At 39.8% G+C, this 26516-nt stretch overlaps 2 protein-coding genes across 7 annotated transcripts in view; one reads left to right on the top strand and one right to left on the bottom strand.

Moving 5' to 3' along the window:
* The window catches only part of PCCB (propionyl-CoA carboxylase subunit beta), a 96922-nt gene extending 93730 nt beyond the window's left edge, over nucleotides 1-3192 (top strand). For all 3 annotated transcript variants that reach the window (XM_015074286.3, XM_027061796.2, XM_015074295.3), the window contains 4 exons: nucleotides 245-345; nucleotides 776-874; nucleotides 1656-1755; nucleotides 2875-3192. In XM_015074286.3, the coding sequence (XP_014929772.2) occupies nucleotides 245-345; nucleotides 776-874; nucleotides 1656-1755; nucleotides 2875-2996 (422 nt within the window). In that variant the 3' untranslated portion in view covers nucleotides 2997-3192. The remainder of the gene's footprint in view (nucleotides 1-244; nucleotides 346-775; nucleotides 875-1655; nucleotides 1756-2874) is intronic.
* A 4758-nt stretch (nucleotides 3193-7950) lies between these two features.
* STAG1 (stromal antigen 1) overlaps nucleotides 7951-26516 on the bottom strand; it is a 394549-nt gene continuing 375983 nt past the window's right edge. For all 4 annotated transcript variants that reach the window (XM_027061785.2, XM_053221416.1, XM_027061786.2 and 1 more), the window contains 6 exons: nucleotides 18684-18889; nucleotides 14883-15057; nucleotides 12660-12770; nucleotides 11982-12096; nucleotides 10069-10149; nucleotides 7951-9986 (listed from right to left, as the gene is read on the bottom strand). In XM_027061785.2, the coding sequence (XP_026917586.1) occupies nucleotides 9963-9986; nucleotides 10069-10149; nucleotides 11982-12096; nucleotides 12660-12770; nucleotides 14883-15057; nucleotides 18684-18889 (712 nt within the window). In that variant the 3' untranslated portion in view covers nucleotides 7951-9962. The remainder of the gene's footprint in view (nucleotides 9987-10068; nucleotides 10150-11981; nucleotides 12097-12659; nucleotides 12771-14882; nucleotides 15058-18683; nucleotides 18890-26516) is intronic.

The raw sequence follows: 26516 nt of genomic DNA, 5'->3' as shown, positions 1-26516 counted from the left end.
TTGATAGGAGGGGGGCGAGGAGAGGTAGTTTTGCCCAGTAAGGCACCCACTTAATTTGGAGGTTTTGTAAAATTCTCTAAGGATTTGTGACTTCTCCATATTCTAGGTGTCTGGAAGATGGGGCTGTGGGGGGTGAGTGGCTCTCTCCTGGCCCTCTGGGGAGCAGGGGAAGACCTCATAGCTGAGAGTGACAGGCATACCTTGTAAGGACTTCTGTATCTCGTAACTCTTCCTCATGACATAGGCACAGCACAGGAATATGGGGGCATCATCCGGCATGGAGCCAAGCTTCTCTACGCATTTGCTGAAGCAACTGTGCCCAAAGTCACAGTCATCACCAGGAAGGTGAGAAGAGCTGGTATCAGAGGCTGTAAACCCACACACTTCTAGCAGCATGGCCATGGTTGGAGGTCTGGCCAAGAGTTTCAGGGGGGCTGGGAAGAGGAGTACACCTTGCTGACCCTTAAAAAGATCTTTGGAGCTCAGGCAACATTTACAGCCCTGTGGACACACCCTGCAGATATGTTGGTGGTCACGTCTGGGAAATGAGAGCATCAGTGGGAAAGAGCCAGGAATGACAGTGAACATTAGTTGTGAAAGGCCTCTGGACTGTGCCTGTGTTTTCTCTGCGCTGGCTTCCCAGCCTCAGAGACACTGGGCCTTCAGTAGCTCAGGAGGGCTTTTCCTTTTGTCCTCATTTCACTTGGCTTCCTAGAGTCTTTCAGGGGTATGATCTGATTCAGGCTCTAACATTCAGCATTTGGGTTTGTTCTAGGCCTATGGTGGTGCCTATGATGTCATGAGCTCCAAGCACCTTTGTGGTGACACCAACTATGCCTGGCCTACAGCAGAGATTGCAGTCATGGGAGCAAAGGTGAGGACTTCTAGCTTTCCCTTTTCCTGGATCCAGGTACTGGTCATTTCCCAGCAGGAGCTTGTAGTTACGAAATGTGGAGAGAGGCCCGGACCCCTTGGATGGGCCAGGATTCCAGGGAGTTGGGACCTAGACCTTGCCGAGTCCCCACCTTGACCCCTGGGTCAGCTCTGGGTCCTGTCCTGCACTGTCACTTTAGGCACATGCTGGTGTCTTCATGCTTGGGGGGTGGGGGTGGGGGTGGGGAGGGGGGGATGCTGAGTGGGTTTTGAGATTGTCAGTAAAGCAGAAAGGGTTGAGTCAACTGAACTAGCCTTTGGGAGGATTGGACATTCCCTGTGATCCCATTCCCATCTCCTCTCCCAGGGAGGGCCCCGGAGCCACTGAATTGTGTACTGAGGATAAGGAAGAAGGAAAACAGCATTTTACTTCACCTGATTCAGGGGACCATGGATCTAACTATGGAAAATGGGCAAAACATCTTGGCCTGAAAGAAGGATAGATGCAATTGGATGGAATAGGATGGAATTTGGGGAGACAAGTGACTGGCTTTGCCTGGGCTGCCTGTTGTTGGGGCAACACTGAACATTGGATCACAGCCCGTGGGATCGTGCTGGTTGACTCCAGCAGTGCTCACCTCTGTGCCCTGGTGCCTGGAGCCGGCATTTCTCGCCAGGGCACTGTGGCCTCGAAGTTCACAGCCACACACTGTGATAGTGGTTTGAGGGAGGTCGCCTGGGTTGGGACTGCCAGTTAAGTTCATTAACTTCTCCTATGACAGGGGGCCGTGGAGATCATCTTCAAAGGGCATGAGAATGTGGAAGCAGCTCAGGCAGAGTATATTGAGAAGTTTGCCAACCCCTTTCCTGCCGCAGTGAGAGGTAGGGACTGTGGTGGGGAGGGCGGTGTTGGGCATTTGTTGGGTCACTTGCTCATCCTTTTGCTCCAGAAAGTCTCACATCACTGCCCTTTGCCCTCACTGTGGAATCTGGAGACTGGTGAGGGTTGGGGGTTGTCTCTGGACATTGTATATACTGCTTTGGTCACCAAGGACTGAAACAATATTGCTGAAATGGCTAGTGGTGTTCAGTTACCTAATATTGTGTAAAAGTCCACTCCTAAACAAAGTGGCTGACACAGCCAACTTTTTTTTTTTTTTTTTTTTTTTTTGCTCATGTTTCTGAGGGTCGGCAGTCATTCACAAATAGTCAGTAGGTAATTCGGGGCCGGATAGTCCAAGATGGCTTCACTTACATGGTTGGTAATGGCAGTAGGCATTTTCTGCACAGGTTGCTTATTTATTTTAATTTTAATTTTAATTTTAATTTTAATTTTTATTTTTATTTTGAGACAGAGGGTACAAGTGAGCAAGGGACAGAGACAGAGAAGCGGTGCTCACCTGAGGTGGGGCTCAAACTCTCAAACTATGAGGTCATGACCTGAGCCGAAGTGAGATGCTTAACTGACTGAGCCACCCAGGTGCCCCATGGTTTCTCTTTCTGAACCTGGCCACACCGTGCTTGCTGGTGTCCTGAGCACCTTGAGACCTAGATTTGGAAATTGCATAGTGTCATTTTTGCCACATTCTGTTGGCCAAAGCATATCACAAGGACAAGTAAAATTGAATCCAGTTCTTGGTATGAGGGGTGATGAAATCACATTACAAAGGGACTTGTGTTACAGGGGTAGGAGGAAGGTGTACTGATTGTTGAAAATACAGACATATTTTCTTAATTTTATTTCCTATTGACTTCATCTTGGCAGCAAGGGGGTCAGATTGCATTTTTTTGCCAACTAGTCCTAGGCCAGAAGTTGAGGCCCTGCCAGAGGAACAGGGATGCTCCTGGGATATGGGGGAGGGTTCACAGGGCCCGTGCCCTCTCCTATCAAGTTGGGTCCTGCTCACACCCCAGAGATGGTGCCCAGGCTGAGCACAGATTGGGGGGGGTGGCCTTATTTGGGGATGCACATGATCTACTTCCTTTTCTATGCTTCACCAGGATTTGTGGATGATATCATCCAGCCTTCCTCCACACGAGCCCGAATCTGCTCTGACCTGGATGTCTTAGCCAGCAAGAAGGTACAGCGCCCTTGGAGGAAACATGCAAATATTCCATTGTAAACCAATCAAAGGAAAATAAACCAAGAGCCAGTTACCGCCTGGCCATTTGCACCCATCTCTGCCTTTTGCAATCATGAAACCTGGAAATCTAAATATCAGTAATAACTTGAAATGGCTGTTTATTAAATCCTAGGAAGATTTCATTTGTGCCTTACTGTAAAATTAATTGCTTTATTAAAAATTTGTTTAACTGGTATTTTTTGAGCACAAATTTCATTTTTTACGGTATAAATCTGAAAAATCTAGAAAACAGTGTATTGTCACTTAGAGCTGACCCTTATTTGACACCTCTGTGTATTTTCCTCTTCCCCCAAGATGTTTTTCTTTGTAGGTGAGATAATAAGCTTTTAGGGCAACATACTTACCTGGTTAGCCTTCATTCCGCACCCCCCCCCCCTTTTTTTAAATGCTTATTTGAGAGAGAGAGAGAGAGAGAGAGAGAGAGAGTGTACAGGCAGGGGGAGGGGCAGAGAGAGAATCCCAAGCAGGCTCCTTGCTATCAGTGCAGAGCCTGATGTGGGGCTCAATCCCATGAACCGTGGGATCATGACCAGAGCTGAAATCAAGAGTTGGATCCTTAACCGACTGAGCCACCCAGGCGCCCCTATTTCCTTATTTTTTATTTTATCTTATTTTTATTTTATTTTTTTAATGTTTGCTTATTTTTGAGAGAGAGAGAGAGAGGGAGGGAGGGAGGGAGGGAGGGAGAGCAGGGGAGGGGCAGAGAGAGAGAGGGAGACACAGAATCCCAAAGCAGGCTCCAGGCTCTGAGCTGTCAGCACGGGGCCCGATGTGGGGCTCAAACTCACGGACCGGGAGATCATGACCTGAGCCGAAGTTGGACACATAACCGACTGAGCCACCCAGGCAGCCCATAAATAATATTTAATAACATGCCCTCAATTCCTCTAGGAATCGTTGAGGATGTTTGTAGTTGTATCTGGCAGAATAGATGCTCAGTCATATGGGATATAGTACCCTATATTAAATGCTTTTCAGAAATGTGTTGTCACATTTTAGAAAACTTAGTTTGGAAAATTTCAGACCTGTAGAAATGTTGCAGGAATGGTATTTGTATATCTTTCACTGAGGGTATCCACTTAATTTTCTACATTTACTATATGTATAATAGCATATGCTATTATGTATGGTATATAGAATGTAGTATATAGAATACTATGTATTCTCTTCCATAAACACATAATTATTATTTTTATTGACCCATTTAAGTAAGTTGTAGAACCATGACCCTTTGTCCCCCACCCTGCCAAATGTATTTATTTCCTAGGAAACAAGGCTCATTGCCTTACAGTCTTTCATTACATTGACAATTTGGAAGAATGGTTGCCAGTTATTTTGTAGAATGCCCCTCAATTTGGGTTTGTCTGATTGTTTCCAGATGTTCAGACCAGGTAAGAATGTTCTATGTATCACATAAGAAGCACATGATGCTAGTTTTTTCCATTATTGATGAAATTGACTCATCACTTGGTTAAGGTGGTGGCTGCAAAGGTTACCATTTTTTCTTTGTAATTAATAGCTGATCTGGGGGCATTCTTTAAGCCCGTCAACAAATTTTCATCCTGTACTTTTAGTACCTATTGATGGTTCTTGCCTCTCAATCAGCCATACTGTAGAATCTGTTGATTCTAAAATGTTGCATTTGTTAGTTTGTTACTGTGCCAGAAGAGGTTTCTTTTCTGTTTTTAAGTATTTGTTAGACTCATGGATTCTTTTTTTTTTTTTTTTAAACATTTTTTCCTGAAATAATTTTTTTTCTTACCATGCTATCACCCTGTCAAATTTTCAAACACTAAGTACTTTTGCAGGTGTCCTTACTGGTGTTTCTCTGTGGCCTACCTTCAAGTTAGAAATCTTGTTCCAAGTTAATACACTAATTTCAGGTCTGGATTTTGTTGCATTCTTCTGCTCTAGCACTTCCAGTGCATAGGGCCTTTCACTCTGGTCATTAGCCCACAGCCCTGTCACCTCCCCCTTGGGACATCCTTTTGCTAAATAGCTCCAGTTTGCTCATGCTCAAGGACCTTAGTTCCTCTCAACCTGTGAGCTAGAACTGATTTTGCTTATTGCAGGTTTTTTTTTTTTTAAAGCATCTGAGTGTGCATTTTTTTTCTCTGTATATTTTTATCTTTCTAAGTAGATGGTGAGTTTCAAGGGGGCAGAGACTGGACACAAGTTCTTTATGTTCCTCTTTGGCACCAGCAGAAAGGTTATAAACTGTGGGAAAGGAGTTGGCCGATTCTTGGGCTTTTAGAGGTCTCCTAAGAAGCCATGCAGGTTGGTTAGCATGTGGCTCAATTGCTTAAAATTGATTAGCAAATCGAATTTCTGGGGTCAGCTAACCTAGGATTTGGAATGCTTGGAGGATGACTGTGCTATCATCTATATGAAAATAATACATACAAGTTTGTGGGGTTTTTTTTGTTTTTCCTTTTTGAGGAAGGGGTCCAAGATGTGTTTTACTAGGTTGTGAAATCTGGATGCTGAGAAGGGCTTGTTCCTGGGCCTAAGAGATAGAGGAACCAGCCTAATAAAACACTTGGGCAAGAGACTTCTGGGAAGCCTTGGAATGGAGATGGTTAATAACCAATAAACAAAGCTGGTGGCCAAGGAAACAAAAAGCTGCAAGACCTTGCAAGTAGACCAGCCTCTGTGGATGACAGAATGCCATGAGAATGGTGGCAGAGTATTTTCAGTGGCTGTTGTTTAGGAATGCCTTTCCCAGGTGGTATTCGGTCTTTAAGGGGAAAAAGAAAACTGTGGGCTTTAACCAGAGGACTTGGGTTTACTGAGCAGAGCAGTGGCAAGTGTCTCTCTTTAGACTGAGAGCAGGTAATATGGTGAGAATGGAGATGGAGTTTAAGAGGTACGGAGGGTCCTGTTGCACCTGCCCCAGCTCCTCTTGCCTTAAGTAAACCAGTTTATCCTGAGCCACGAAGCTAGGGTGGTGAAGCTGCGATTTGAACCCAGGCAGATTTGTCTCAACTCTACGTCTCTATAACCAGTCAAAACACTGCTTTCCAACTGATGTAGTAGGTGGGATGAACTCCTAAGAGGGGAGTGAGAAAGGTGGTGGCTCGCTCCACTGGAATTGTCTCACCCTGAAGAGCTATTAAATTTAGAAAGCTTTCCTACCTTATGCATGATGGCCTGTCAGTCCTTACTTGATTTGCTCGAATAGGGAGTAAATTCACAATGCAGCCTTCCAGTTGCTTGTGTTTGCAGAAAGTTCTCCTAGCTTCTCTTCTGATCATGTTTTGTCTCCTTACTGAGTCCTCTGCCTGTGGGTTCACTGATGCTTTTGGCTGCTTCGGGGTGTTTTAGATATGGTCTACCTAGAGAAGACCGTGAAGGACGCTCATCCATATATTAACACTTTAGAGCAAGCAAGTACGGGGAGAGAGTCAGGGAGAGTGGGAGAGAATCTTAAGCAGGGCTTAAGCAGGGCTCCATGCCTAGTGTGGAGCCCAAAGTGGGTCTGGATCCCACAACTCTTGGGATCACCTGAGCCGGCATCAAGAGTTGGACGTTCAACGGAGTCACCCAGGCGCCCGAGTTAACACTTCTGATGTAGTTGAAGCAACCTAGACTTAACCTGTTTGACAGATATGAATATTTTATGTCTTTCTTGTTCTAAAGGATTTCTAGACAGCTGTGGCTAGAAACTACTGGTTCTCATGCTGTTGCACCTCTGTGGGTGTGGGATCTCCACCACAGGACCTATGGCCACTTTAACGGGCAGAGCCTCAGTTTGGGGCTCCTATGGAGCCTAGCCAGAACATTTGGGTAGATGTAGCAGTCTTAGTAGGGAAGTTCTGACCATGTCCACACTCTCCTAGGTGGTGAGTAAAAAACCTCCTTTACATGTCCTTGGGAGCAGAAAGCCGTCCTTCAAAAAGTGATGTGTAATAAAGACCCCGATAGAGCAAGGCACTTAGGAGGGCAGGGCTGGAACCTTACTGGAGCTTGGTCTGCTATGAAAAACCTAAGGGGGAGGCACTAAGCCTTTATTTTCCATGAAGACACCGTTCATTTGATGGATTCTTTTCTGGAAGCAGGGCCAAAAGAGTGAGTGAAGTCACATCTGGGAGGTTTCCAAGTTTGTCCCAAGGTAGAGCTGCACTGAGTAAAGCCCTGGTCTAGTCTCATAAGCTTGTAAAGATGAGAGCTGCCGGAGACCCATCCTTATTATCTTCCTCCTGTGCCCAGAGAGCTCACCTGCTGATTTAGCCCTTATATCCCTGCTTTTCCTGCAGACATTTTAGGCCATCTAACAAACACAGCCCGAAGAACATGGCCAGGCCCATGAAGTGTAGGGCATGACTTTTTTTTTTTTTTTAGTTTATTTTTGAGAGATCAAGAGAATGGCAACTGGGGGAGGGGCAGAGAGAGAGAGGGAGAGGATTCTAAGCAGGCTCCATACTATTAGTGCAGAGCCTGACACGGGCTCAGTCTCACAAACGGGGAGATCAGGACCTGACCTGAAATTAAGAGTCCAATGCTTAACTAAGTCACCCAGGTGCCCCAAGGCATGACCTTTGTAAGAGTGATGTCTGGCACCAGTATCAAGAAACTCTCACATGGCCCTATAGAATCCAAGTAATCTTTAAAAGGCCACTGTTTGTTAGGGGGAACCATGCATAAGCCTCGGTGCTGGATATGTGGCCAGGGCAGGATCCAGGCTACAAACTCTGAATGCCTCCTTCAGAATTCAGCCTGCAAGAGACCTCCTCTTGAATCATAGACAACTCAGCCTACCCACTTTCTCCAGGGAAATCCAATTAATGAAAGATAATGAACTAGTCCTAAATTTCTTTCCTTTAAAAACAAAACTGATACAGTTAAATGATTAGAGTGAGCAAACTCTCAAGAGCATTGGGACATAAAATCATCTCTGAAGCTTTACATAGTAAGAACAATAGGATGACAAGCCTGATTTTGAATAGTTTATTAAAGGAAAGGTGAAGCATCAGTTTCAAATTGTACAAAAGGAAAAAAACCTCATATTGCAAATGTACAATTTACAGAATTACTAGCAAAACCAATCAAGGAGACACTGAAAATACAAAAATTCGATTGACTTCAAACTGAACTGCAAACCCATTTGAGTAGATATTAAGCCTTTTTTTTTTTCTTTTTTTTCTTTTTTTTGTTGCATGTAGTCTACAATTCTAAGTCAGCATCTGATTTCCACATGAAACTGTCAAGCAAAGGATCAATCTGTGCATGTGCCAAAGCACCTCCCAGCTTCCTCCCTGGCCAGAACCACAGGCAGGGGTGACGCTGGTGGACGGTCCAGTTATTCCTGCCCCTTCATGTCCAGTGAGGTCCACATTTCTGGAAGAAAGTGAGACCCCAACCCCTCAAACTGGAGCCCAGGAAATACTAAATTAGCAGATAAAATATTTTTTGGTGACCAGGTTTTTTTCAGAACTGTACAAATATTGAGAAAAATCTGTTTTGTGTTTACTAAAAGAATGAATAGAATAATCCATTTCCTTTCCCAACAAAAGATAATCAATTATTGGGTGCAAAGATTAGTAAAAAAAAAAAAAATCTTTTCATTTTTGGTAAGAAGGGAAAGCCTCATGATTCCATTGCAGCTACTTTAAAAACCAGCCCAGAAACAGCTGTGGATGGATTGGTTTGGAATTGAGGCTTACTTTTAAAAATCAGAAAGAAACTAAGTGGGCTTTTTAAAACAATAGCAGCAAGTCATAAAAGTCTAAGCAGAATGTAACTCTAAACCATTGAAGGCTGTCCTGAAGATTCATAATTTCTTTCCCCAAAATAATTAATATGCACATTTAACACTGAAATGTAGCTGTATTTCAAGGTAAGCTTAGGAACTTCACCCTCTAAGCACAGACTTCTATGCAGCACATACTTCTATAATTGGTAAACTTAATTCACAAAATTAGCGCATAAGGTATTAAGTGCATGGGAAGTAGACACAGTTATGTTACACTTAAAATTACTTTTGAATGGCAAAGAAGTTCTTCATGATTATCTTTTTAAGAAAACGGAAGTTTATGTAACTTGAATTTGGCAGGGCATGAAATAAGTAGTAAAAACAGCAAACTGATAACTTGAGAACCATTTTTTTTCTGAGAATACTTTATTTGCTGGTAGAAGTTGCTAAAAATGCACAGAACAAATACCAATAGAAAATGTACTGTATTTGAATCTCCCTATTCTATATAAAATGAATGGTGCACAGCATCTGTTGGAAAATGGCTGCGTGGACATTTCTTATTTTATGCCCCCTTATAAATAAAAATAAACCTTTTTATTCAAGAGTATATAAAATCTGGGAATCCATATCCACAGAGGGTGTGTGGTTTTTGGCAGAGATGCACTGTCAGAATTTCATCTTAGCTTGTCGATATTCTGCTCCTCCGCATTTCTGTATTCCACAAGGTCAACCAAATCCAGTGAGCTCCAAAACACTCTTCGGCAATTAGGATGAGCTGCTTACTCATAGGTTTAATAAAAATGGTTAGCTTTTAAAACATAAAAAGGCAAAATGTTAAAACGGTTTTTAAATTGTACAACAGGAAAATAAAGTTAAAAATATTTTTTTTTACTCAATGCTGAGTTTCATAAAACAGGTGTATAACAGTGTTTATCTTGACAGTTGTTTTAAAAATTTAAAATTTTTTCCTCCCTCCAGAAAAACACACACATCTGTATTGGGATAAGTCCAATATTAGGACACAAATGATTTTTCAGGTCAGTCTTTCTGAGGTGACATTCACCAACATTCCCTTGGGTAATTTACATGCTCCTCTTCTGTCACTGCAAAAAGGGATTGACCTCAATCATTTGATTAAAAAACAAATCAGATCACATCAAAAGTGTTTTTTCCCCCATACAAGCTATCACAGTATATAGGCCTCTAGCTCTAAATAATAGAGTTCCAGATTTGTAAATTTTCTTCAGACTTCAGAACATAGGCATTCCAAATCCCTAGAAAAATGAAAAACACAATTAATTTCATGCATACGCAAGACCTAGAAACCATAAATAAAAGTAATAATTTAACATTTACTGAATCGTCTTCTATGATAGCTGCAGAATCAAAGAAATCTGGCCTCAGCTCAGCTCTCTCTCGCCGATTTCTTGATGGGGGCTAGAAAAAGAAGCCAAAATGTTTTCCTGAGATATAGTAAGACAATGAACTGTGATAATAAGCAGCTAATATTTCTGATGGTATCACAGAATAGAGCTACTAAAGATATAATTTTGAAATGAAAAGAATGTGGCTTTTACATGGAGCCCACCTTAAAAAAACAGGATTTCAAATTACAATGAATAAGCTGAACAAGTAAATGCATGTAATTTGGGGGCCTACAAACATACAACATGCCTTTGAATCGTAGAATGATTATAAAAATTGATCCCTAAATTCCCCAAAGCAGGTAGATGGAAAGCTACTGATGGGAGGGGAGAGACTGGAGGCATATGATCTCCTTTACATTTCTTAGAAAAATTTTTCATTATGGAACATTCAAAACCTGTAAAGAATGTTATAGGCTAAATTATGTCCCCCCCCTGCCCCTGGCAAATTCATATATTGAAGAGGTACCCCCAGTACCTCAGAATGTGACTGTTATTTGGACAGAGGACCTATAGAGAGGCTATTAAGGTAAAATGAGGTCATATGGGTGGATTCTAATTTTTAAAAAAATTTATGGGCACCTGGGTGGTTCACTCAGTTAAGCATCTGATTTTGGTTCAGGTCCTGAGTTCACAGTTCGTGGATTCGAGCCCCGCTTTGGGCTCTCTGCTGACCACTCAGAGTCTGGAGCCTGCTTCGGATTCTGTGTCTCTCTCTGCCCCTCCCCTGCTCACACTCTGTCCTCTCTTTCTCAAAAATGAATAAAACAAAAAATTTTTAACTTTTAAGTTTATTTTACTTATTTTGAGAGAGATCATGGGTAGGGAGTCAGAGAGAGGGAGAGAGAATCCTACTCAGGCTCTGCATTGTCAGCACGGAGCCCGATGTGGGGGCTCAAACACACAAACTGTGACATCATGACCTGAGCTGAAATCAAAAGTCGGTTGCTCAACCAACTGAACCCCCCAGGCGCCCCAATTCTAATCTGATTCACATCCTTATAAGGAGACAGAGGAAAGATCACATGAAGATAAAGGGAGAAGATGGCCATTTACAAATCAAGGAAAGAAGCCTGAGAATGAAATAAATCTTGCTGACACCATGATCTCAGACTTCTAGCCTTCAGAGCTGTGAGAAAATTTCTATTGTTTAAGCCACCTAGTCAATGGCATTTGTTATAGCAGCCCTAAATACATAAAGTGGTATGATAAACTACCATGTACTCATCACCTAGCTTCATCAACTGTCAAATCTTTGACCAATCTGTTTCATTGAGTCTCCTCACGGTTTTTTTTCTTTTCTATGTCATTTCATCTATAACTACCTTCAATATGAATCTCTGATGGAAATTAAAAAAAAAAAACATAACCACCATGCATTACTATTCCTGACAAAGTCAATAATTTCTTAATATCACCTACACCTAGTCCATATTCAGGTTTCCTTGCTTCAAAGATGTTTTTTCCACACTGAACAAATATGGTCCATATTCTGTGTTTGGTTGCTGTGCTGGAACACACTCTATATATCATCAGACTCCAAGTTAGTTTAAGAGACCAGATGTACACTATACTGAAAGGCAGATCTAGTGAGAGCCCCTTCTCAAGAAGGTAAGGAACCAGTTTCCATTACTGCCAGAAATTTACAATCTGACTGCTTAGAAAGTAAGCTTGAGAAACACAGCTCATCCAAATGCCCTAATAAGTGTGACACTGGTCCTGCCTGCTGCTATTCTATGTTACCACCTCCACACCTCTCTCCTCGGGCTTCTGGAAACAAGAGCATCATCTTACACCGATGCCTTCACATATTTTAAAAGAAGAAAATGTACTGAGTTTCTTTACCAGATCAATAACCATGGTGTCTTCAAATTCTTCATTCATATCTTCTAACTGGCTCCGGGATGACATCATCACATCTTCAAAGATGGGCTCAGCATCTTCCTCCATTAGGCCCCGACTGATAAGGAAAAACCATCGTCAGGAGACTGTTCAGACTCATCTAATGTGGAGTCCTGGCTCTTATATTAGGTCTTATAATCAATGAAAAGCACATCTTCCAGTTAAAATCCACGGGCTGCACAAACTATGATCCTGAACTATTAAGATAATCAAGGATCATTCATTTGTTTCATTCAAGATTTCATCTCAACTCATCAAAAGGAAGTATAATTTAAATGCAATAACAACAAAAGAAGTTAACATTTATTTAGCTATGTGTCAATTTCCACAAAACTATGTGATTGGTAGTATTATCCCATGTTTACAAATGGAGAATCTGAGGCACAGAGGTTTCAGACTTTGCCCAATGCCACATAGCTGGCAAGTGGCAGCACTAGGATTTAAATGCTGAAAGCTTCAGAAGCCCACACCCTCCATTCCTATTCTATACTGCACAGGAGATCCTGAATTATGATCTTAACTCCTTTTCTAAGACCAAATGTCAAAGGAAACCAGTCATTCCACAAAATGACCAGCATCACATAGTCATTATGTTTTTGCAATACTTGATGTAACACTTACACGGCATGCCTTACTCCAGTTCTCACTTTCATGTAGTTCATTCCTGTTCTGTCCTTCCGATTTAAGTCTTCTAATTTCGGCTGGCCTAACCAAGAGATCTGCATCTGAGGACTAAGGGAATAGGAATACATTATTCATTTATGGCAGAAGATGAATTTCGCTCATCAGTCCCATGCTAAGAAAGCCACCGTTGGCTTGCCTAATCCCCGAGTATGGGGAGTTAGCTGGATTTACTTGAGTCAAGGGTGAGACAGACCATTACTGAAGGATCTACCTTTGCAGAAATGGCATTTAGTTGCTCAGAGATGCCTAAGTCTCTAAGAGAAGCTGGCTGTGGCCAGTTGTTAGCTGTAAAGGAAACCAAAGTATGTCACCCCAAAATACTGCTTCTGAGATAAAAGTTATTTTGAGCTGAAGGCAATTAAGAAGTGGTAAACACAGAAAAACCTCCTTTTCTGCTTAAAGGCAGAATTCTTGTTTTATGGGAGACAGACTCTTACCAACTCAGAGATGGTACCAGAGCAATCTGCAAACAAACCTTCCTACTAGTTAAACTAACCCTTACCTTCCTAGTTGAGGAAAATGTAGACTACATAGTCTCAGTTAAACTACTCCTAGTACAAAACCCTTTGTCTTGTCAATTCTTCAGGCCTTCATTCTCTGCTGAAAGCTCCCCTGGACATGTAAAACACTCAATAAAATGTGTATCCTTTTCTGTTGATCTGTCCATTTAATTTTCAGACCCAGTTAGGGATCCTAAGAGGATTGGATAAAACCTTTCCCTCCCCTACAGGTGCTTAATTTATCAGCTTTGTTCCCCAAATCTCTGCCAAACAAGAGACTGCTTCTGAGACCTCTGTATCCAGCTACTGCCCTGGAACAAGTGTTCCTGCTTGGACAGCCAGTCCCCTAAGGGACAGAAAGGATGCTGGCCTTGTGGGAAGAGCTCTTCAGAGTTGAACAAGGAAAGGTATTAACACATTTTTTTCTCAGTCCTTCTGAAAAAATTTGGAGTCAGGTGCATGCTGGGTCAAATTTTCACCTGTCCTCTATACTTACTGGTACATGGACACTTGCATAAACATGCCTCCTGGGAATTTTACAGGATGTAAACCTTAATGATTTTTAGTAGATAACATCTGTCACATGAGCAGCTGTCTTTATATCATATAGTGTTACCACCTTGATTAAACCTATAAACAAACCTACAGCAGGGAAAGGAAAGTAGACCACAGAGGGGAGGAATTGACAAGTGGTAAAGTCAGGGAAGTAAGACAGGCTGCTCAAATAAGGAAGAATCCACCCTCTAAGAAGCAGGGTGAGAATGCTGGTCATAAGGCAAACTACCCTCTAAGAATGCTGTTACGCAGTGGCTGTCTGACAATGATTATCCTTTTAGCTTTGAAGAAAGGCAGATCCTCTGAGCAAAGAGGCTTTCTGAAAACCCAGGATCTGAAAAATTCTAACATTTCCTCTTTCCATTTCCAACCTGCTAAATTTGTTGATTTTAACTGAGAATTCTCTTTTCCATCAGAGTAAATCACAGCATTTTACCCCAATGAGTAGAAACATAAGAAACTAGAAGAATTACATAGTTGGATAGAAAACAACAAAGAAAAAGTTCTTTTATAGCAAAAGTCGTACCATTATCTTGCCTTTTCCAAAATTTTTGGGGCCATGGTACTAGAAAACATACTAATTACTACTAGCTTGGAAAAAGGTAAGACTTTGATTCTCTCTTAGAGAAAAGGCAACTGTTCTCAGAATTTATCAAATATCTTGACAAATACCTTAATCCCTAACAGTTTAAGTTTAAAATATAAACTTGACCAAGACAAAATGCTATTAATGAATGAAAAAGGAATAGTCTATTTGTTCAGACTAGTACAACCTTAGCAGAGACTCTTATAGGCTTTCTTTCCAAGGAAGTAACTTGCATGTCTTCTTTGCAAGTCCCTGAGAAAAAACAGACCTGCCCAATGATAATCTGTAAACTCCAACTGAAATCAGCACTTAGTGATGCACCATGGTTTAAAGGTCTTTGGGCTTTGAGTAACTGATATCCACAACTGTTGGCAGACTTATGTATCTTCTAATACAAATTATTTAGCCTCTGCTTGTGGTTTTTCCTCATGAACTGACCAGTAACATGCTTTAAGAAGGTTTTTCTTTTTTTTAACAATTAAAGGTTTTATACCAAGAAAATAAATTTTTACTACTTACTTGTGTAAAAAGTCAGGTTCAGAACCATGTTCAGACTCAGGTTCCTGAATCTGTTCCCCCACGGGCCTACTATTCTCCCGCAGTACAGTGGAAGTGAGCTGTGGTGCTGGCAGGGGCCCAGGAGTCTGAATCATGGTGTCAGTCCTGTTTAGCCAGGTATTATCCAGACTTTCATCTGTAAAATTCCAGTTAGAGTCACAACATATCATTAGTGGAATGAACTCTGGTAGAAGTTCTAGAACACACTAGAAGAGCGTGGCTTCTGGGTTAAACTGTCTAGTTTGAATTCCAGTCATACCACTAGCCTGTGTAACTTTCTGTAAGTTACTAAACTTCCAAAACTCCGTTTTCTTATATATTCTTACATTATCCTCTCTTCTGAATCCCTCCATCTATAAGGATTAATTCAACCACAGGAAGGGAAGAATGGGGCCAGCCAGAGATACTTCTAACCTTGCTTTACTCAAGCAATAAAGGGCCTATTTGCTGGGTCTTAGAGGGGCCCCAGGTAGCAGCACTTAAAGTCTGGTGGGCCTTTACTGACAAATCAGCAAACCCCACTGCACAACTGGGATATTGGAGAAATAACTTTTTTCTAGGCAATTCAATATGGGGATGGGTTAAGAGGCTCACTGTTTTCATGCTTCTAAGTTCTGCCTCTTTAGGGAAGCCCTCCTCATTCATCCTACCCAGCCCCCACTTCCCATTCTCCTTTAACTTCTAGAGGAAATAGAATCATTCCTACTTACTAAGGATTTAATTATACACTGGCCTGTGTTGGCAGGTCATCTGTCAACTGTATAGGTTATCTCTTTAATTAAAATTAAATTTTGTCAAGGGACCAGGAAGTGTTTCTTCCTTTTTCTGAAGATCATTCATGAAGATCTGAACAGATTAAAGCATTATTTGCATATGTAAACTATAGCCTCATATAATGTTACATAATTATAGTTTCTACTACAAACATTCTAAGTTATTTTCCTAATATGGGAAGACTTAAAAGTATTACTGCTATGCCTTCCCTTCTGAAGAATTAAAAAAAAATTTCAATCACAAAGTACACAGTATGAATCTTACTGTTTTTCTTCCTCCATTAAGTCTTAGAGATGTGTGCATGTTAGGTTCTGTATTTGCTATCAAGCATCCCACCTCTCAGTGTTTCAACAATTGTCAGACATATGTATATGTTCTGGATCAGCTTCTCAGTTCCTGAAAATACTTACCTATTGTCTTGTTAATGTCATTCCAGTGATCTGAAACTCACTATTGAATCTTTTCTTTAATCAGCAAAAAGAGGTTTCATCTTCTTTTATTCATACCACTTTTGTTTCAACATTTAATTCCTAACTTTTATCTTCTGCTGCACTTAAAATTTTGTAAAAATGGTACCATTTAGGTTCTTAACCTGGTAAACCCATGTTTCAGCTCTACTACATACCATATTTTACAGAAAATCTTTCCTGATTCATTAAGAGTTCGATCACTCCCTGTATGTACCCAGAAAATCTTTTTGGCCCATCAGAGCACTTCCCTTGCTGAATTAAAATTGCCTGCTTCTGTCTTCCCATCTGTACTATGAGCATTTTTTAAAGTAAGTTTCATGCCTAGCACAGAGCCCAAAATGGGGCTTGAACTCATGACCCTGAGATCAACAGTTAGATGTTTGACTGAGGTGCCCATGCACCCCTGAGCATTTTTATTAATACTTAATCTCCAGCATTTTGCAGGTCTTTGAAAGGTGCTTGGTAAAGACTTGATGAATGAATGACTAACTTCAGGAAGAACTCACTCTTCTTGAGGAGATCCTGCTAACCCCTAAGGGTTCCTCAATGAAAACACTTCTTACAAGGCTTTCTCATCTTTATTCCAAACAGATGAAACTGCTGCCTAAGGATTCTGGGCACATGACCTATGTTAGTCGCTTGGTAAATTTCAAACTGACATACAGCAAGTTTTCTTTTTTTCAGTCATTATTTAGACAGAAGTTTAGGATTCTACACTACAGAGAGGGTTCAGTATTTTCATTCTCTGAACCAAAAGATTTTAAATCCCAAAGACAAAACTTGACACAAAATCTTTAACATTAATTCTGTAAATATTTTTTTCTTTTTTAATTTATATCCAAGTTAGTTAGCATATAGTGCAATAATGATTTCAGGAGTAGAATCCAGTGATTCATCCCCTATGTATAACACCCAGTGCTCACCACAACAAGTGTCCTCCTTAATGCCCATCACCCATTTAGCCGATCCCCCACCCACCACCCCTCCAGCAACCCTTAGTTTGTTCCCTGTATTTAAGACTCTCTTATGTTTCCCCCCTCCCTGTTTTTTGTATTATTTTTGCTTCCCTTTCCCTATGTTCATCTGTTTGTATCTTAAATTCCACATGTGAGGGGCGCCTGGGTGGCGCAGTCGGTTAAGTGTCCAACTTCAACCAGGTCACGATCTTGCGGTCCGTGAGTTCGAGCCCCGCGTCAGGCTCTGGGCTGATGGCTCAGAGCCTGGAGCCTGTTTCCGATTCTGTGTCTCCCTCTCTCTCTGCCCCTCCCCCGTTCATGCTCTGTCTCTCTCTGTCCCAAAAATAAATAAAAACGTTGAAAAAAAGAATTAAAAAAAAAAATTCCACATGTGAGTGAAGTCATATGATATTTGTCTTCCTCTAATTTTGCTTAGCATAATACCTGCTTGTTCTATCCATGTTGTTGGAAATGGCAAGATTTCATTCTTTTTGATTGCCAAGTAATAGTCCATTGTGTGTGTGTATGTGTGTGTATGTATATGTATATATATATATATACACACATACCACATCATCTTTATCCATTCATCAGTCGATGGACATTTGGACTCTTTCTATACTTGGTCTATTGTCGACAGCGCTGCTATAAACATTGGGGTGCATATGCCCCTTTGAAATAGCACACCTATATCCTTTGTATAAATACTTAGTAGTGTAATTGCTGGGCTGTAGGGTAGTTCTATTTTTTTTAATGTTTATTTATTTTTGATAGACAGAGTGTGGGCAGGGGCAGAAGCAGAGAGAAGGGGGCAGAGAGAGAGAGGGAGACACAGAATCCGAAGCAGGCTCCAGGCTCTGAGCTGTCAGCACAGAGCCCAACACGGGGCTTGAACTCATGAACCATGAGATCATGACTGGAGTCAAAGTCAAATGTTTAACTGACTGAGCCACCAGGTGCTCTGAGTTTTCTTAATTCAAGAGTAATGCTCTAATAAAGCAATTTTTAGTCTTTTTGAATATATGAATAATTACACATTTTCACATTTTCATGACAATTCAACTCCTTGTTTCCCACAGTCCATGAGGTATGTTATAAAACCAGAGTCAGCTATCATTATTTTAATGCACAAGAATAAGTTATATTCCTGGGGTAGAAATCGAAAGTTGTTTTGGTCATGTTCAATTTGCTGCACAGGTCTACCCTTAGCTTATCAGAATCTCTTCTATATTAGGATGAATTTTGATAATTAATGTTATGACTACACCTTATTTTAAATTTTAATGTATTAGAGGGTCTATGATATGGAGATCAATTTTATAAACCTTTGTAACTGTTTTCTCTTTTTCTCTGTACCTATCTTTCTCTGTGTTTCATGCTCTTCTAACTTCTTTCTCCTTGACCCTTTTCTGTTCCACTTTGTTCTAACCTTTGAGTATGTGTCAAATATACAAGGAAATAATATGGTTAACAGTATTACCTTGCTTCAACAGATCTGTCACTTTATTTACCTTTGCAATAGTAAACAAATTACTTGTCTCATAGGTTAAAGGTAGACTTACCTTCTACTCGTTTTTTGTGAAGTGGGGGTCGTCCTTTCTTATTCCTTACTGAGGAGGTTTTGCTGCTGCTACTTCCACTGTTAACAGACATCCTATCATCTTCACCTCCAGTGACTAATGAATTCCTATAGGAGATAAGTGGAAGCCACACATCTTCTCTCCTTTCCATCATCTGCTCCGTAAGGAATTTTTCTAGGTATGAATGACTAGAAACACAACAAAGGAAACAGTGATTTTCATAGAAGCACTTCATGTATCACTTATTTAATTTTTTCATAGACTGAGGCTGTCTCTCTGCAAGTTCTGAAGAATCCCTAAGGGTACATATTACATTGTTAACAGTGGTTACCTTTGGAAAAGAGGGATGAGAATGTAAGGTTTTGCTGCACATATTCCTGGAATGCTTTTATTGTTCCAATTTTAGTACATGTGCTGAAGTGAGCACTGGAATGCTTTTAAATAGGTGAATGTATTACTAAGGCTGTGTATGTGTGCGTGTGTGTGTGTGTGTGTGTGTAGTCCTTCCTAGGCCAATGTTCAAAAAAAAAAAAAAAATCAGAAGTTTAGCTCAATAGGCTATTGAATTTTTTTTTAAACTGTTTAAACCAGGGCAGGATTTCTATAATGGTGGAGAGAGGAACTAGGCATATCCTCTTCCCAGCAAAACAATTTTTTAACTGGTGAAAATGATAAAAGACAATCATTTAAAGTCTTTAGAAACTGTCCTAAGGGCACATAGCAAATGGAGAAACATTTATTCAAGAAAATTCCTAAATCTCAGTAAAAACAGAGTTTGTTGCATTTGCATCATAACCTGTTCCCCTCCTGTGTCCCCTCTTCTCCACCACTGTCCTGTGCTATGAAGGCATTACTCCAGGAGCTCTACTCTGGGTAGACATGGATAAGAAGACAGGGTTTCCCTCTTTCTTTCACTTCTCATCCGGAGCTGCCCTGGAAGAAACACTATTCTGGACAGCAGCTGGGAGGAAGGAGGCTTCCTTCTTCCCCATCCTCTACTTGTCAAGTAGTGACTCTCTCTTAGGCACAGCAGGCAGAGACCACCTGGAGGGACAAGCTGACAATGAGGGGTTACCCTTGGTCCCCTGCTCACAGAATAGAGGTGTTATTCTGGGAGAAGAGGGATGCTGTCCCACCCCCAGTTCCTGTTCAATGGCATAAAAGTTCTGCCCAGCAACCAAAGAGAGTAGATAAGCCAGAAATTTAACAGAGAAAACGAGAGAAAAGCTAGCCAAGAAGAGCCCTCAGACAATCTTGGAAGTTGGGAAGGCTCTGCACATATGCTTAAGCTGCACCTACTCATGGGCAAAAAGAACAGGGAATGAGGGCAGTGTTGAAATCATTCCCCAGGCCCCACACTGACCTATCAACACAGGGAAGAAGCCTCACTGGCACCAGGGGCTTAAGCACAACTGCTAACCAAATACTAGTTGAACAATAAGCTGCTCTGACCCAAGAGCAACTCTTAGAAAGCCAGACTTAAAGATAAAATCATAGTAGACTATTTTCCAGTTCTGCGTATAAGGAGTTTCAAAGTTGTCACTGCATCCTAACAAGTAAAAAGCTCAACAGACTAAAAAATCAGCAACTTCCTGGATCCATAAGAGAGGAAAATAGCTGTCCCCAAGATTGGGAGATATATGTGAATACAGGAGGCAACAGCTTATTGGAACAAACTCACTAGTGGAAACTAACTTGAGAACCAGTGCTGGAGTAGGAAAACCTGAGCTGTAATTCACAAACTGGGGGTGCCTGGGTGGCTCAGTCCATTAAGCATCTAACTTCGGCTCAGGTCATGATATCACTGCTCTGAGTTTGAGTGCCCCATCAGGCTCTGTGCTTGATAGCTCAGGGCCTGGAGCCTGCTTCAGATTCTGTGTCTCCCTCTCTCTCTGCCCCTCCCCCATTCATGTTCTGTCTCTTCTTCAAAAATAAACAAACATTAAAAATTTTTTAATTCACAAATTGTTGGAGGTTCACTGTGGACAAGTCTGAGAGTTCAAAATTCCAGGAGGACCCAGTCCAGGGTCCAGTCCAGGGGGACCTCCCCATAATATGAGATTTACCTCCAGAAGTTCAACCAGGTTTCCACAGTAAACATTAGAGCAAACTCCTCTGTGCTTCCAGCAAGGGGAGAGGAAAAGGATATTATTTTGAAATCTGCCAGAGTATATTGTTTTTAACAAAGCCTCTCCTCAGGGGAAACTGGTAAAGCAGAGCACAGCTTACTGGGATATTAGTGGATGTTAACCAATCTGGGGGAAGGGAAATACCAACTCCAGCCCACTCCACCCATTATGTCCCAACTATGGGTTAAGAAAAAAGTGAGAAATACTTGAGGAGTTCACAGTCCAGAGGCACAGGCTCACTAAGACACAAACCTATAATCTGAGATTATAGATTGCTTCCCCTCCTCCCATACCTCATTACCATATTACTAAAGGTATATTTATAGCAGTTCCTTCTACCCAGTACATCACGTCTGCTAATCAAGAAAAAATTATAAGGCATACCAAAAGGCAAAATTACGATTCAAAGGACAGAGCAAACATCAGAATCAGACATGGCAGAAATATGAGAATTATCAGACTGGCAATTTAAAACAACTATGACCAATATGCTAAGGGCTCTAATGGGAAAAGTAGACAGCATGCAAGAACAGATGAGCAACAAAAGCAGACAGATGGAAATCCTAAGAACCAAAAGAAATGCTAGAGATAAAAACTGTAAAAGAAACAAAGAATGCCTCTGATCGGTTTATCAGTAGACTGGACACAGCTGAGGGAAAAGCCTCTGCTCTAGGGGACACAACAACATAATCTTTGAAAACTGAAAGCAAAGAGAATGATGATGGAGGAAAATAGAATATCCAACTATAATACAACTACAAAAGGTGTTAACATATTGAGAATGTCAAGGGGAAGCAAGAAAAGAACAATAGCAACAATAATTGAAAACAGAAATGGCAGGGGTGCCTGGGTGGCTCAGTCTGTTAAGTCATCCAGCTTCGGCTCAGGTCATGATCTCATAGTTTATGAGTTCGAGCCCTGCGTTGGGCTCCCTACTGACAGCTCAGAACCTGGAGTCTGCTTTGGATTCTATGTCTCCTTCTCTCTCTGCCTCTCCCCCGTTCATGCTCTCTCCTTCAAAAATAAACATTAGACAAAAATTAAAAAAACAAACAAACCCCGAAATGGCAGAGAATTTTCCCAAATTAATGTCAGATACCAAGCCACAGATCCAGGAAACTCAGAGAATACCAAGCAGGATAAAATGACAGAAGAACTATATCTAAGCATACTGTTTTCAAACTATAGAAAATCCAAGGCAAAGGAAAAATCCTGAAAGAAGCCAGAGGAAAAAAAATGCTTCATACACAGGGGAATAATGATATGAATTATACCTAACTTCTCAGAAACCATGCAAGCAAGAAAAGAGTGGAGTAAAGTGTTAAGAGAAAAACCCCACCAAACTAAAATTCTGTGCCCTACAAAACTCTCCTTCAAAGTGAAGGAAAAATTAAGACTTTCTCAGGCAAATAAAAATTGAGAGAATTTGTTGCCAGTAGACCTGCTTTCCAAAATTTGTTAAAATAAGTGCATTAGAGTGAAGGAAAGTAATATAGGTCACAGACATGAATCTATATAAAGTAAGGAAGAACAATGAAGAAGGAATAAGTGAAGGTAAAATAAAAACTTAAAATTTTTAAAAATATTTATTTTTGTGACAGAGAGAGAGAGAGAGAGAGGGAGCGAGCATGCAGGGAGGGACAGAGAGAGAGGGAGACACAGAATCTGAAAAAAGGCTCCAGGCTTTGAGCTGTCAGCACATAGCCCGGCGCGGGGGTTAAATTCATGACCCATGAGATTGTGACCTGAGCCGAAGTCTGAGGCTTAACTGAGCCACCCAGGCACCCCTAAAATAAAAACTTTTATTTTTCTTAACTGATCTAACAAAGGAAATTTTTGTTCAAAATAACACCAACAATGTATTTGATTATGTATGCTTATGTATATATCACATATATGCATAGATATATATGATTACATATGCTTATATATTAAATGAAAAGAATGACAGCAATGATACAAGGGAGAGGAGGGAGAAATTAGGATTATTTTGTTATTATAAGGTACTCATACTACTCATGAAGTCATAGAGTACTATTTAAAAGTGGATTTGGATTAATTGTAAATGCACATTGCAAATTTTAGGGCAACCACTTAAAAAAAAGTATCAATATGCTAAGAAAGTAGAACAAATGGTATCATAAAATGCTTAATTAAAACTTTTTACAAACAGCAGAAAAAGAGTGGAAGACAAAAAATAAGAGCAACAAACAGAAATAGTAAGGAATATGGTAGGTATTAATCCAACTGTATTAATAATCAATCTGAACATCAATGGTATAAAAGTGCACCAAGTAAAAGATTGCCAGAGTGGATCAAAAAACATGACCTAAGTACAGGCTGTCTACAAGAAATCCACTTTAAATGTAAAGACATATAAAATAAAAGTAAGTAAACGGATGGAAAAAGTTATACCATGCAAACACTAATCAAAAGAAACCAAGAGTAGTTACATTAATTTCAGAGCAGACTTCAAAGTACAGAAAGTTATCAGGGATAAAGAAGGGTATTACATAATGATAAAGGAGTCAGTTCTTCAAAAAAGATAATAATTCTTACCATGTATGTGCCTTAAAACAGAGCATCAAACTATGTGAGGCAAAACTAATTGTAAAGAGAAACTGCAATTAGAAATGCATGAATCCACTATCACAGTTGGAGACTTAATCCTCTATCAGAAATGGACAGATTCAGTAGCCAGAAAAATCAGTAAGGACATAGTAGAAATCAAATACACCATCAGTCAAGTGGATATAATTAACATCTATAGACTAATCCCATCCAAAAGCAGAATACGTATTTTTTTCAAATTCACCTGTAACATTCACCAAGAGATCACATTTTAGGTCATGAAACACATCTTTTTTTTTTTTTTAATGTTTTTATTTATTTATTTTGCAAGCACGGGAAGGAGGGAGAGAAAGCGAGCCCATGCACTCAAGCAGGGGAGGGGCAGAGAGAGAATCCCGAGAAGGCTCTGAGGTGTCAATGCAGAACCCAATGCGGGATTTTGATCTCAGGAACTGTTATATCATGACTCGAGCCGAAATCAAGAGTTGGACGCTCAACAAACTGAGCCACCAAGGCACCCCAGTCACAAAACACATCTTAACAAATTTAAAAGAACAGAAATCATACAATGTCTGCTCTTAGATCACAATGGAATTAAACTGGAAATCAGTATCAGAAAGATACATGGAGATTAAAGAATATACTTTAACACATGATACAAAGAAGAAATCCCAAGGGAAATTTTAAATGAAAATGAAATGAAATGAAAATAATAGCACTTCAAAATTTGTGTAATGCAGTGAAAGCAATGGTTAGAGGGAAATTACAGCACTGAATGCACATATCAGAAAAGAAAAATCCAAAATCAATAATCTAGAAGCTTCCACCCTAGAAAACTAGAAAAAGATGGCCAAATTGAATCCAAAGTGAAAGAAAAGAAACACTAAAAATTAGAGTAGAAATCAATGAAATTAAAAACATAAAGCAATACATAATATCAGCAAAATCAAAAGCTGGTTCTTTGAAAAGATCAATAAAATTGATTAGTCAGCCAAAAAGAGTTGGGGGGAAGAGAAGCTACAAATTATTAATACCAGAAATTAAAGAGAAAACATCATTACAGATCCTATGGACATTAACAGGAGAATAAAGGAATACTATAAACAAATCTGTGCCTGCATATTTGATAATCCAGATGAAACAGACCAATTCCTTGAAACACACAACTTGCCAATTTCACACAAGAAGAAATGGACAATCTGAAAAGGCCTATATCTATTAAATAAATTGATTCAATAACTAATAACTTTCCAAAGCAGGAAGCACCAAGCTCAAATGAGTTAACTGGTGATTCTACCAAACGTTTAAGGAATAAACCTACCAATTCTCTACAGTCTCTTTCGGATGACAAAAGCAGAAGCAGTACTTTCTACCTCATTCTACGAGGCCAGCATTATCCTAATACCAAAATCAGACAAAGATATTACAAGAAAACTACAGACTAATATCTTCATGAATATAAAGCAAAAATCCTCATCAAAATATGAGTAAACTGAATCCAACACTGTACTGAAAAATAAACATATACACTATGATCAAGTGGGATGTTACCCAGGTATGCAAAGCTGGTTCAACACTTGAAAATCAATTAATATATTCCATCACATCAACAGGCTAAAGAAGAAAAATCAGTATCTTATCAATAAATATAGAAAAAGAATTTGACAAAACCCAACAGCAATCCTTGATAAAAACTCTCACTAAATCAGGAATAAAAGGGGATTTTCTCAATTTGATAAATACAATCTACAAAAAACCGTATAGCTAACATGCTTAATGGTGAAAAACTTGAAGATTTCCCAGTAAATCAGGTATAAGACAAGAATGTCCCTGCTCACCAATCCTTTTCAACACTGTACTGGAAATTCTAGTTAATTCAATAAGACAAAAAAGGAAATATAAAGTATACAGAGTAGAAAGGAAGAAATCAGTTATTATTTGCAGATGACACGATTGTCTATGTACAAAATCCTAAAGAACTGACAGAAAATCCCTCCTGGAACTAACATGCAATTGCAGCAAGGTTGCAGGATACAAAGTTACAAGTGGAATTTGAAATTAAAAACATAATGCCATTTACATCTGCACCCCTGAAAATGAATTAAGATATAAATCTAACAAAAAATATACAATACCTATATGAGGAAAACTACAAAACTGATGAAATGAAAGAATTAAATATATGGAGACACGTTCCATATTCATGCCTACAAAGACAAAGCACTAAGTTCTTTCTAACTTGATCTATATAGTCCATGCAGTTCCAACCAAAATCTCAGCAAGTTATTTTGTGGATATTGACAAGTGGATTCTAAGTTTTATATCGAGAGGCAAAAGACCCAGGATAGCCAGTACTGATGGAGAACAACTAAGTTCGAAGACTGACATGACACAATTGTAAAACTTACTATAAAGCTACAGTAAAATCATTTTGCAAAATATAAGTATACCATCATCACACTGTATACCTTAAACTTATACAATGCTATATGTCAAATTTATCTCAATAAGGCTGGAAAAATGAGAAAAAAAATCTATAGTAACTAAGATAGTGTGGTACTGGCCAATGAATAGACATATAGATCAAAGGAACAGGCCCACATAAATATAATCAACTGATCTTTGTGACAAAGGAGCAAAGGTAATAAAATGGAGTAAAAGCAGTCTCTTCAATAAATGAACAACTGGATGTGCAAAGCAAATAAATGAGTTGAGACACAGAGCTTACGTTGTTCACAAAAACCAACTCAAAATGGATTATAAACCATTTTGTAAATGTAAAATTTATAAATGTAAAATGTAAGACTATAAAACTCTTACAAAATAATATAGGAGAAAACCTAGATAATCCAGGGTATGGCAATGACTTTTTACAACACCAAAGGCAGGGTCTCTGGAATAATAATTGATAAGGCAGAGTTAATTAAAATTAAAAACTTCTGTTCTGCAAAAGACACTGTCTAGAGAAAGAGAAGACAACCACAGACTGGGAGAAAATATTTGCAAAATACATATCTGATAAGGGAATTGCTATCTAACATATAGAAACAACTCTTAAAACTCAACAATAAGAAAACAAACAACCTAATTTAAAAATGGGCTACACATCTGAACA

This window comes from Acinonyx jubatus, chromosome C2, assembly GCF_027475565.1.
Source record: "Acinonyx jubatus isolate Ajub_Pintada_27869175 chromosome C2, VMU_Ajub_asm_v1.0, whole genome shotgun sequence".
Classification (NCBI taxonomy): Eukaryota; Metazoa; Chordata; class Mammalia; order Carnivora; family Felidae; genus Acinonyx; species Acinonyx jubatus.
Note: the sequence above shows the minus strand (reverse complement) of the source record. Positions and strands in the feature narration are given on the sequence as shown.